This window comes from Peromyscus maniculatus, chromosome 1 (genome assembly GCF_049852395.1).
Source record: "Peromyscus maniculatus bairdii isolate BWxNUB_F1_BW_parent chromosome 1, HU_Pman_BW_mat_3.1, whole genome shotgun sequence".
Classification (NCBI taxonomy): Eukaryota; Metazoa; Chordata; class Mammalia; order Rodentia; family Cricetidae; genus Peromyscus; species Peromyscus maniculatus.
Genome location: NC_134852.1, coordinates 13,497,327 through 13,509,804, shown reverse-complemented (window position 1 = coordinate 13,509,804; position 12,478 = coordinate 13,497,327). Strand labels below are relative to the sequence as shown.

The 12,478-nt window shown below is 41.1% G+C and overlaps 1 protein-coding gene across 1 annotated transcript; it reads right to left on the bottom strand.

Annotated features, from left to right (window-relative positions):
• Positions 1–9,856: 9,856 nt before the first annotated feature.
• LOC102906815 (vomeronasal type-1 receptor 4-like) lies at positions 9,857–10,774 on the bottom strand. The gene has a single exon (XM_015991626.3). It carries the CDS (start codon positions 10,772–10,774, stop codon positions 9,857–9,859), a length of 918 nt encoding a protein of 305 aa, XP_015847112.3.
• Positions 10,775–12,478: the final 1,704 nt, after the last annotated feature.

Sequence of the window (12,478 nt, the reverse complement as noted above, 5' to 3'; positions counted from 1 at the left end):
TGTGGAGCACAACCCAGGCAGGATGGTTCATCTGTATTTGGAGTGACTGGAAGCTCTCAGTTGTAGATGTCTTTGTCTGATCAAGTCTGTGTCTGAATCTTCAAGCCAGAGAATGTGTCTGGATGATGGCAGTTGTTGTCGTCCCATAAGGTCCAAGGGAAATGACAAGTCCTACTCCTACCAGTAAAGGAAGGAACATCTCTCATCTTTGGTTAACAGGAGTGTTGCTTCTTCCTCCTCATATAGATAGACCTGTGAAATAACCACAACAGGGGTGCAAACCCTGGCAGGGGGGTGTCTATGGAGGTGGTTATCTTTCCTTATACCAAATTAGAAGGGGAAGAGTGATGCCCGTCATCCTGGAAGGGGTGATGTTAGTGAGACATTGGTCCTGGGATAAAGGAGAGTATAGTGACCAGCACAGCTGTCAGCAGAGGTCATTGCTGGATGTACTAGAGAAGCAGTTAGAGGCATCGGGGCAGGTGGTGAAAGGGAGAAAGCTAACAACGTATTGAACAGACTGTGACCGGGGTGGGCTGAGCATTTCTTCTTAGTTGTGTCTCCTGTTGAAGGTATTTCTGTGGGTTAATGTGGACTGGGAGACCCACACAGGCTGTCGAGAAACAGGAACATCAGCAGAGGGATGTGCAGCATAACTGGTGGGATGCAGTTTTCCCACGACTCCTGTTCTTTACCTGTCATTTCTGGGCTCATCATAGCAATGGTGAGATGGTTATTTAGATTTGAAACAGGACCAGCATCCTTGGTTGGGGTCATTCATGGATCCAATCTCATGGTGTTTTGTCCTCATAGGTTTCCTGAAGGGGACAAATCAGTGGTGAGTATTGAGTTGAGAATTAGTGTGTTGAGCAGTGGCAGGTCAGGCCTGTAGTAGAACAAAGACTGTCATTAAAATAGAAGAAAAGGAAGTCTTTGCCATGGGGAGGGTGCTTTATCATACCGTCTGCAAGATAAAGCTTACAAATGTGACCTCACTTCAGGATGGTTTCAGTGGGTGTGATTTGGTTCTCACTAGAGGTGTGAATGTGCCACACTCTATGGCCATTTCTGTGCAGGAGAAGAACCATGGGGAAACTGCTCTAGACTGATGCTGACAAACCATGGGAGTCAGACAAACCATGAATGACCACATCTCCACTGAAACTAGAGTGGAGCAAATACTTGCTTTGAGAGTCAGTGACATTGAGTTGGGCTGTGGATGGGTGAGATTGCTTGGAATGAAATATTATTTAAGACACTGAGGAGCCATTGAATGTCACAACAAAAACTCAGAACAACCTTGATGTTTAAAACCTGAGGACTTTGGTTGGACAATTTGAATTATATGGTTTAAGAGGAACTGACTCCTTCAGGTGTTTAATTGGGGCCACTAAACTAGTCTCTCTCTGTAGACCCTGTGGACCCACAGAAAACCCTCCAAACTGTGGCTCATCCTCCATCCACTAAAGACTGTGCCTACAAGGTATTTTTCATCAAGTTGTCCAGTGACCACTACACGGCTACCCATGCACATGTGTCTACACACACACACACACACACACACACACACACACACACACACACACACACACAGACTGAAAAACCCAAATTCTAAAATGGTCTTATTAGGTTACTGGATATTTTAAAATTGGATATCCGGATACCCGGAGCCAGATATTGGGGTAAATGCAGATGGATCAGAGGGACAAAGGAACAAGCCACTACCACATCTCACCTCAACAACTTCATGAATCCTCTGACTATCTCTGAGTCCTCAGCCAAAAGGGAATTTTCAGATGAAAAGACGATAATTCCTATCTCCTCATGCCTTATATACCTTTCTCCACCCAGCCATATCATTTCCTTCCTAGTGCTGGGATTAAAGGTCTGTGACTCTCAAGTGCTGGGATTAAAGGTGTGTGCCATCACTGCCTTGCTTCTATGTTTAATCTAGTGGCTTGTTCTGTTCTCTGATCTTCAGGTGAATTTTACTAGGGAATACAATATATCACCACACATACACACACAGTCAATAAATAAAGTACTAAAGATTTGAAAGGCATGAGCAGTAGAGTGTCTGAAGATTATTTCTTTAGGTGGTAAGACTGGTTGATGATAATGAAGGAAAACTTAGACTGTAGGAAACAAACATCATAGCTGACCAAGATGGTGTCCATCAGGCATGTTTGTCTTCTAAAATCTCCAAGGAATATACAAATGATTATTTGAAAACAGTTTTCACAACAAGTGTGGGATGCTGGGAAATCTGAACCATAACTTCAATAGCAATTCCAAAGCAGGATGTGTTGTCAACAGTAATCTTGGGGGGGGTTGAATCAGTTTGGTGATGTCTCCCTCAAAAATCATGAGAGGACATGCAGCAGCAGAGAGTGGGAACCACAGATGAAGAGAGAGAAGCAAAAGAATCTGCAGGATGCTTTCAGTAATACTTTATTCTTAAAATTACATTTACTTATTTTATGTGTACATTTTGGTGGTTTCTTTAACATCACTAGTTTATAAAAGGAATTGGAGGTTCCATTTGGAGTTCATAGTGTTGTGACAAAAGATTTCAAAATACATCAAATAGAGGCTGAAGGATGAGTTGATTCAAGTTGAAAAGTAAAGTCACGCTGTAAATCTCAGAGGCTTCTCACAGGAGGGGAACAAACATGTCACGGAGAAGGTCATGTACTCCAGTTAAGCCAGCATGGAATTTAGCCACACAATGGAAGACAGCCACCTAGTGGGGGTTGAGGGGGTGGGAAAGACAATCTCAGGGAAAGATAGCTTAGAGCAGAGATAGAGAGAAAAGTGGTTCAGAATAGCTTGGCTGTGCTCTTGTTAAAGCCTGTGCTACGCAGAGAATCTGAAAAAGTAGAGGATTTCATCAGGGGGATAATTTTTCTAACTTTTCTTTAGTATGGCTTAAGGAGAGCCCAACATCATAAGGTGGCCCTTCCTTCTTGAGTCAGAATACCTCAGGAAGGTGATGGGCCCATGTAACTTTAATGTTGAATTAGGCCAGAGATTCTATTTGCTAGCCATGGCCAGCTGTACCCTTAATAGACTTCACTGTTACTAGAATATCTTCCCCTCTGAAGGGGAAACCCAAAATCATTAAGGAAACAGAGATCTCAGCTATTTCTGGCATCTCTGATATCTGGAGAATGTGACAGTGCTCAGAGGTCCACAGACACTCCTGGTTATAGCCAAGAAACAAACTGGTCATTTTCCTTTGCCATCTCATTAGTCTAAAGTGCAGTCAACATGCGTCCCCCTGTTCTCATCTTCCCCCTCTGAATAGGTGTGAATTGGCTCTCATTTGAGGTGTGAATTGCCACACTGTCTGGCAGTGTCTGTGCTGAAGAAGCACCATGGTGTCACTGGTCTACCCCATGATGTTTACAAAGAGGAGTCATGGGCAAACCATGAAAGACCATGCCTACTCTGAAATTAACTCCCCAACTCCAATATGTCTTTTGGGAGAAGGATCCTACTGTTATTTACAACTGATGTGGGACATTGGGTATGAGAGAAGCGGGACCCCTCAGAGAGATCTGTCTAATAAATCACAGAAGGACACTGAAGTTCTATTTGTGTTACAGGCAGAGGAAGGGAAAAGATCCTTGACTGGACCCTGGGAGGAGGATGTGAAAGTGAAGAAAAAGCAGGAGTTATTGAAGTGCAGCATCCTAGGCAGTGAACTAGAACCAACATCAGAGTTTTTCAGCATCCTCATCGAAGCCTTTGTATTTGTGATGGGATCACAAGACCATCCATTACACTCCTCAGTCATTTTCCTTTCACCTCAGTGGCTGGACTCATCATCTGAGAATTGCTCAATTTCTTCATGATGTAGAAAGTTTAGGTTTAAATATTGGAGGTTGAAATGAGATTGGCCCCTGTACACTCATATGTTTGAATTCTTATTCCCTAGTTATTGGAACACTTTGAGTAGGTAGTAGAAGAGGTGTGGCCTCATTGGAAGAGGTGTGTCACTATGTTGGGATTTGAGGACTCACTAGACTCACAACATTTGGAATGCAAAGCTCTACATGGGATGTCTCCATCAAATTCATCATCTTGGAACTCAGGGAACACTACAGAAGAGGAGGCAGAAAGAGTGTAAGAGTCAGAGGGGATGGAGGACACCAGGAGATCAAGGCACACTGAATTAACTGAGCAAGGTGCATGTGAGCTCACAGAGACTGAAGCAGCAAGCACAGGGCCTACAGGAGTCTGCACCATGTCCTCTGCATGTACATTACTGCCTTTAGCTTAGTATTTCTGTGGGACTCCTGAATGTGGGAATGAGTGGGGCTCTGATTCCAGTGCCTGCTCTTGTGGGTCTTTTCTTTCTGTGGAGATGCCTTGTGCAGTCACAATATGGTGACTTTTTGTTTTTTCCTAGTATATTATGTTTTGTCACATTTGGTTGTTATCTCTAAGAATACCATAGTTTTCTTATGAGAGACAGAAAGAGTGCATCCAGGGGAGGGGACTGGGTTAAATAGAAAAAGGGGAAACTGTCATCAAAATATATTGTATGAAAACAGAGTCCACTTTCAATCAAAGGAAACAAATGAAAACAATTAAATTTCATTTTGTATGTATGAGTGTTTGCTTGCAAAATCTATGTGCACTACACATGCCTGGTACCCTGAGTGGTCAGAAGAGAAGAAGAGCATTGGATCCCCTGAAACCTGAACCAGAGATGTGTGTTAGCCATATATAGGTGCTGTGAACTAACCCTGGGTCCTCTGTAAAACAAACAAGCACTATTAACTGCTCAGTCACATCTCCAAGGATGGTATTGATAACCACTGGGTAAAATTTAGACAGAAATGGAAAATAAAGCCTAATAAACTCTAATACAATTAAATACATATTGAATGGACAGATACTTTGTTCTTTTAAGGCAGACCTTATAAAACTTACCAAGGAAAGACCAATACTTGAAGAGAATCCCATTTTAATTCAACGTATTGGAATTTGGCCTTACAAGGATACAATCACAGATGACATATCGACATCTCTCCTTTCACTTCCATTTATATCTTACTCAGACCTTCATAACTTGGTCAGGTTTGCACAATTGCTTCTGATGCTAGGAAATCATCCAGTCATATTAATCTTAATTTTTTGTGCTACAAATATTTTCATTCTCACACCTTTTCAACAATATCTTTTCCTGTTTCCTGTTTCCTTTTTTCCTTGCACCTTATGATGAAACAGAGCAAAATAGCAAATTAAACTGAAAAGAAAGTTGGTTCCAAACTACATGTGTACCATAATAGCAATAAATTAGTATCTCCAGTATACATAGTATTCAATTTTGAAGCTCTGTATATTCCTCTGCAGACGCTGTATACAACAGGTCACTCAACAATATTTTCTGCATTGTATAGTCCAGGAAATGTTCTCACATACACATGCATGTGGTCTCCTGTAGCAGGAATCTTAAAAGTTCTTATTAATAAAATCAAACCCGAGGCCAGTTATTGGGGTGAATACTGGAAGGTCAGAGAGACAGAACAAGCCACAGCTATCTCACCTCGCCTCAGCTGGTCTTTTCTCCTCAGACTGGAGTCCTCTGAGTCTTCATCCAGAATGGGTCTCAGCTGAATTACTGTTCAAAAGCCTGAAGCTTAACCAGCCAAAATGCTTAACCAGCCAAAAGCTTCTAGTTTCTGGTCCTCATGCCTTATATATCTTTCGGCTTTCTACCACCACTCTCTGGGATTAAAGGCAGGCTTTCTGTGATTAAAGGCGTGCGTCACCATGCTTGGCTATTTCCAATGTGGCCTTGAACTCACAGAGATCCAGAGGGATTTCTATCTCTGGAATGCTAGGATTAAAGGTGTGAGTGCCACCATTTTCTAGCCTTTGTATCTAGTGGCTGTCTGTTCTCTGACCCCAGATAAATTTATTAGAGTACACAATATTTTGGGGAACACAATACCACCACAGTCTCCATTGATGATAAATAGTAGATGGGTCAAGGCAAAATATCAAGCAACTGAAGTTGACAACATCCAACAGAAAAACAAGGAAAAACCCTGATAAAATGTCATCTTGAAGCAATGGCTGAGGAGTTTTAGACATATGTCCCCTCTACCCTTAGGTGGGTGAGCAGCCCATTAACCGTTACTATTGTAGACATCATTATATCTAGAGATGGACAATAGACCCCTCTCCTGGAAACAGTTTTCCCCTCAGTTGTTATGAAGGACAGGATGCCTTTCCCCTTGGCCTGTTTTGCTGTTCACATTGGTGCTTGTCACAGAGTCAGAGCCCATCCTGACCTAGGGAAGGAATGTTAGAGGATTGTTGAAACCAAGTGTTTGTGCCTCAACTGAGTAGACCTAACCCCATCTCCAGAGTCTACTTCTCAGTGAGCTCACAGAGCTCCTGGCAGTGCACACACAAAAGACTTTAGATCCTGTGTAATATTGCAGGCTGAAAATGATGACTCTTTGTAGATGACCAGTGACTCTAGAGGGAACCAGCTGTTTGTGCTGGACACATGTATTCTGGACAGAAGTTTCATATCCTGGGATGACAGGCTGGACCCTATGCATCTGAAATCTCCTAATTTCCTCATGCATTATCAAAAGTAAATTTACACACACACACACACACACACACACACACACACACACACACACACCTATATATAATCTCTGTGTAGCCAACAGATGACACACACACACACACACACACACACAAACACAAACACACACAAACACCTATATATAATCTCTGTGTAGCCAACAGATGAGTTGATAGCATACAGTGAGTATTACCTTCAGATTTGGACTTTGGTATGGAGATGAACTCTTCCTTGTCTGTCCATGATTGCTGCTGCTGAGAGAATCCTGCAGCAGTGTATGGCATATTGGAGGTTAGATAGATTTGTTGTATTATTCATGTATATTCTGTGAAGTGTTCCACAGTTATCCTAACCAGAAGATGAGTATTTTATGGCTCACCCTCTGTTACTAAACAAATATCCACCGTTAAATAAAAACCAAAATATTAAAAATTATAAACTGTACCCATATCAGGCAACAGAGTATACAATCAGGAGAAAGGCAAAAGAAACAAGAAAAAATGAGTCTATTAGCAAACTAGGAGCCTTGTTTTGATTTCAATGATGGTAAGGAAAATCTCACTCAATGAATCCCAGAATTGAAGCTTCTGCTACTTTGTGGATATTTGTCCATCCATCAAAATTTCTTTAGAGAGAGACAAAGAATGTTGACCTCGATGTGTGAGTAGCAATCTATCATTGCACAATACTTTCCCTATCCAACATGCCAGCATTTCAGATAATCCTGTGTGCAAAAGGACACAAAAAGAGCAGAGCATATCAATAATGCTTGGGTGCTTTATGTGAGTCTAGGCTCTAGGAGAATACACATCTCCATTTTCAAAGTGCATGTCTACCAATTAAAAAGTACATGCCACTACATATGGGTTATAAGCCTCATCTATATGAGATAATATTTTCTATAAACTGTTCAAACAACAAGTATAATGATGTTTAAATATTTACTGGTAAGGGAATATGAACAAGAATAAGAATACAGAGGCTGCTGAGAAGGCTTAGAGGTTAAGAGCACTGACTGCACTTTCAGAGGTCCTAATTTCAATTCCCAGCAACCACATGGTCACTCACAATTATCTATACAAAGATCTGGTGCTCTCTTATTGCATGTAGTCATATATGCAAGTGGAACACTGTGAACAAAATAAAGATTTTTTTTTAGGCCATCTCTCATTGGACCAAGAGGTCAGTGACTATTCTCACACACAGAGTTCTGCCCCTAGGACCCAGGCTCTGGGACACAGTCAGTCCCTGGCAACTCCCACACAACACTGCCTCAGTTGCTGGCCAGCAGGGAAAACTCCTGCAAGAGGCCCGTCCACAACCCCCCCCCCACTGGACACTGCAATCCACAAGTTCCATGACCTGACACAATACCCATCTTCCTGTGACCCCAGTAACTTCCTGAGGCACAGAAAACAAACTGCCAGCTCTCAGTGGACCAAGACCCAGCTCTCATTGGCCCAAAGGCTCTCATTGAACCTAGAGCTCTCATTGGACCAAGAGTAACTTCTTGAGACAGGGAATCTACCAGTCCTCATTGGATCAAGAGTGGCATTCTAAGACATAGAATCTGACACCTGTCTTTGGATGGAGAAAGGTTTCCTGAGACACAGAATCTGTTACATCTGACTGGACAAAGAGCCCTGATAAGACCAAGAGCAGCTCTGTGAGTCACAAAATTAACTAGCTTGGGTTGGTCCAAGAGCAGCTCCTTGAGATACAGACTCTGCCAGTCCAATTAGACCAAGAGCCAAGATTGGACCCAGAGTGGCCCCATGAGATACAGACACAGCAAGCACAGACTGGACCAATAGCAGCTCACTCACAGGCACCTCTTGCACCTAGTAGAGGAGGAGGTAGGCAGAAGTCAAGGCAAAAATACATATAACAACATAAAGCAATATGGCATCGCCAGAACCTAGCCCTCTTGCAACAGCAAGACCTGAACATCAAAATGTAGAAGAAGCAGAAGAAAGTGACCATAAAAACAGCTTCATGAAGAGGCTAGAGGCCTTTCAAGAAAAAAAATGAAAAATTCTATTAAAGAAATTGAGGAAAAGGCAAACAAAAATTGGAAGAAATCAAAAAAGATATTGAGAAAAAGGCAAACAAAAAATTGGAACAAATCAATAAAGAAATTGAGAAAAAGACAAATAAAAAATTGGAAGATATCAATAAATCCCTTAAAGAAATCCAAGAAAACCAGGAAAAAGCAATTAATCATGTGAAGGAAACAGTTCAAGACCAGAAAACTGAAATAGAAACAATGAAGAAGACACAAACAGAGGAAATGCTGGAAATAGAAAATCTGAGTAAACGAACAGAAAAAACAGAAGCAAACATAACCAACAGAATTCAAGAAATGGAAGAGAGAATCTCTGGTGTAGAGGATTGTAGCAGGAATCTTAAAAAGTCTTACTAAAAAATCAAACCTGAGCCAGGTATTGGGGTGAGTGCTGGAAGATCAGAGAAGCAGAACAAGCCATAGCCACCTCACCTTGCCAGTTTCTCCGCTGATCCTATTTCCTCAGATTGGAAACCACTGTGTCCTCATCTGGAGTGAATCTCAGCTGAACTTTGCTGCTCAAAGCCTAAAAGCTTAACCAGCTAAAAGCTTCTAGTTTCTGGTCTTCACGCCTTATATAACTTTCTGTTTTCTGCCATCACTTCCTGGGATTAAAGGTGTGTGTCGCCATGCCTGGCTGTTTCCAATGTGGCCTTGAATTCAGAGAGATTCAGAGGGATTTCTGCCTCTGGAATGCTAGGATTAAAGGTGTGTGCGCCACCATTTTCTGGCCTCTATATCTAGTGACTGTTCTGTTCTCTGACCCCAGATAAGTTTATTAGGGTACACAATATTTTGGGAAAAACAATACCACCACAATTTGTAATAGCCAGAACATGGAAACAACCTAGATACCCCTCAAATTAAGAATGGATAAAGAAAATATGGTACATATACACAATGGAGTACTACTCAGCAGAGAAAAAAGGGTAAGGATACAGAGTTGTGAGACTGGGTCTCCTTGTCACAATTTGACCTGGATCTCACTCTGCAGGCTGACATGCCATTGACCACATTGAAATCCTCCTGTCTCAGTCTCCCCAGTGCTGGGATAAGTGAGTCAACATGTCTGGTATATGAGGAAGGATTTTCAAACAACTTTTACTTAATAGAGTGTATATGGCTGTTAGTAAAGGTAAAGCTGTCTTCTATGTTTGTCATGTTGACTGTGGTTTTTAGCAGTTGAGGAGCACAGAACAGGGATGCTTAGGATCCCTAAAGATCATCAGGAACGGAGAAACTGTGGGAAAGCCTGCAATCAAAACTTCATTTACATGCCTCAACCAAATGCGATATTCCATTAAAAAAGTTAGAAAGATTACACAAATAAAATTTAGGAGGTACAAGCCAACAAATGTGACCACCAGCATGAGGATGGTGTGGGCTGCTCTGGTCTCAGCATGGCCTCGGTAGTTCTTATTTGCAGTGAGGATGTGCTGTGTTCGCTGGTGATGCCTATGGAGGAGAAGCACCATGGAGACACTGGTCCAGATCATGATGCTGATGAATGTGGCATCATGACAAAAACGCAAGATGACAATGCCTGCACTGAATCCAGATGTGGAGCAGACCCACTTGCCTTGATTGTTAGTGTCATTGCCTGTGCTCTGTGGACCACTGACTTTCATTGGAATGTAGACATTATATAAGACACTGAACAACCAACAGTTATAAGAAGAATAACTCAGGGCTTTAGGGGCTCTTCCTCGAGGAATCAGCCTACTCCAATGACCAGGAACAAGAGTGAGAAACTGATGGATGCTCAGGACACAGGTGGAGCACATGTTTGTGCTTTGAGCCACCACATGAATGAAGTAACCAAATTTGCATTGCAGGTTAGTTTTAGGATTCCTTGGAACAAAAACCATCACGTTGTTTGGAAATGCAGTGATGAGGAGAAGGAAGGCACTGGCCAAGGCCAAGTTGGTGACAATGACCTGTGTGGTCCTCATTCGAGAGCCAGTAAAGATGGGAGAGAAATTATGGAAAAACAGAAGAATGTTGGCCAGTGTCCCACACCCAATCTCGAAAAGCAGGAGCATCTGGAGAGCCAATTCCTCAGTGGCTTTTAGAGTTTTATTCTGAGAGGACATGGAGACAACTTCTGTGCAGGCTGGAGTGATGACCAGGAGGAACACTGTTGTCTTCAAAACACTTCTCAATGTCTGAGCATTGGAATGATTTGAGTCTTTCCTTCATCTATGAAGGGAGACACTGTTGTATCACAGTATAGGAGCTTGTCCTGGAGAACACTGCATAGACAACTCAGACTATTACTTTGTACTTCATGTATTTTCCCTCACCTCATGTTGGACGTGTATTAGTGATACCGTTGTACAATTCTTGGTCAACATCACACCTATTATAACACAGTAAGGCATATAAACATGAACAGTAAACCAAGAAACACATTTATTTTATCTTTCAAATGCAACAACTTCCCTCAATGATACAATGTGTTAAGAAATACAAATTGGAGGTTCAAGAGATGGCTCTTCACAAGACTCATGTTCAAATCCAACACTCACATGGTCGTTCACATCACCTGTAACATCAGTTCCCCAAGTTGAACGCCCTCTCATGGTTTTTGTGGCACTGCACAAATGTGGTGCCAGACATACAGGCAGTTATAACACTAGATGTATAAAGTAAAATTACTATATCTTTAAAATGACAAGAATTCAAACTTATAATTCCTCATATCATGTAAGGAAAGTAAGTGGCCAAAAAAGAACACATCAGCTTTTGTGAAAATTTTATACAGATCATCAAAGTGATAGAATACAAAATATTTCAAAAAAGTAACCAGTTTTCTGATCACAAATATGAACCTCAATTTATTCATGTATATTCTTATGTACATAAGAAACCACAAAAGTTATACAAGGCAACTCCTTCGGCAGATAAACATCTTATGTGAAGTGACTGTATACAGGACTAACTCAAAAAAATCAGTAGCCCTCTAATATACAAATGATAAATTGGTTGAGAAAAAAATCAACAAAACAACACCCTTCACAATAGCCACAAAGAATATAAAATATCTTGGTGTAACTCTAACTAAGCAAGTGAAAGACATATATGACAAGAACATTAAGTGTTTGAAGAAGAATATTGAAGAAGATATCAGAAGATGGGAATATCTAACATGCTCATAGATTGGTAGAATTAACATAGTAAAAATGGCCAACCTACCAAAAGCAATCTACAGATTCAATGCAATCTCAATTAAAATCCAAATCAGTCCTTTACAGACCTTGAAAGAACAATACTCAACTACATATGGACAACCAAAAAAAAACACAGATAGCTAAAAGAATCATGTACAAAAGAACTTCCAGAGGTATAACCATCCCAGATTTCAGGCTGTACTAATGAACATAGTAATAAAGCCACATGTTATTAACATAAAAACAGAAAGGTTGGTCAATGGAATTAAAGACCTATGCATAAATAAATACACCTATGGACACCTGATTTTTGACAAAGAAGCAAAAATTATACAATGGAAAATAGGAAGTATCTTCAACAAATGGTGCTGATCTATCTGAATGTCTGCATGTAGAAGATTGCACATAGATCCATATCTATCACCATGTACAAAACTCAAGTCCAAGTGGATCAAAGAACTCACCATAAATCCAGCTACACTGAACCTGGTAGAAGAGAAAGTAGGGAACATCCTTAAACTTTTGGCACAGGAGACAATTTCTTGAATATAACACTAATAATGAAGACACTAAGATCAACAATTAATAACTGGGACCCCATGAAACTGAAAAACTTCTGTAAGGCAA

Coding starts and splice junctions, on each gene's coding strand:
- LOC102906815 (XM_015991626.3), bottom strand. CDS start 10,774: ATGTCCTCTCAGAATAAAACTCTAAAAGCCACTGAGGAATTGGCTCTC.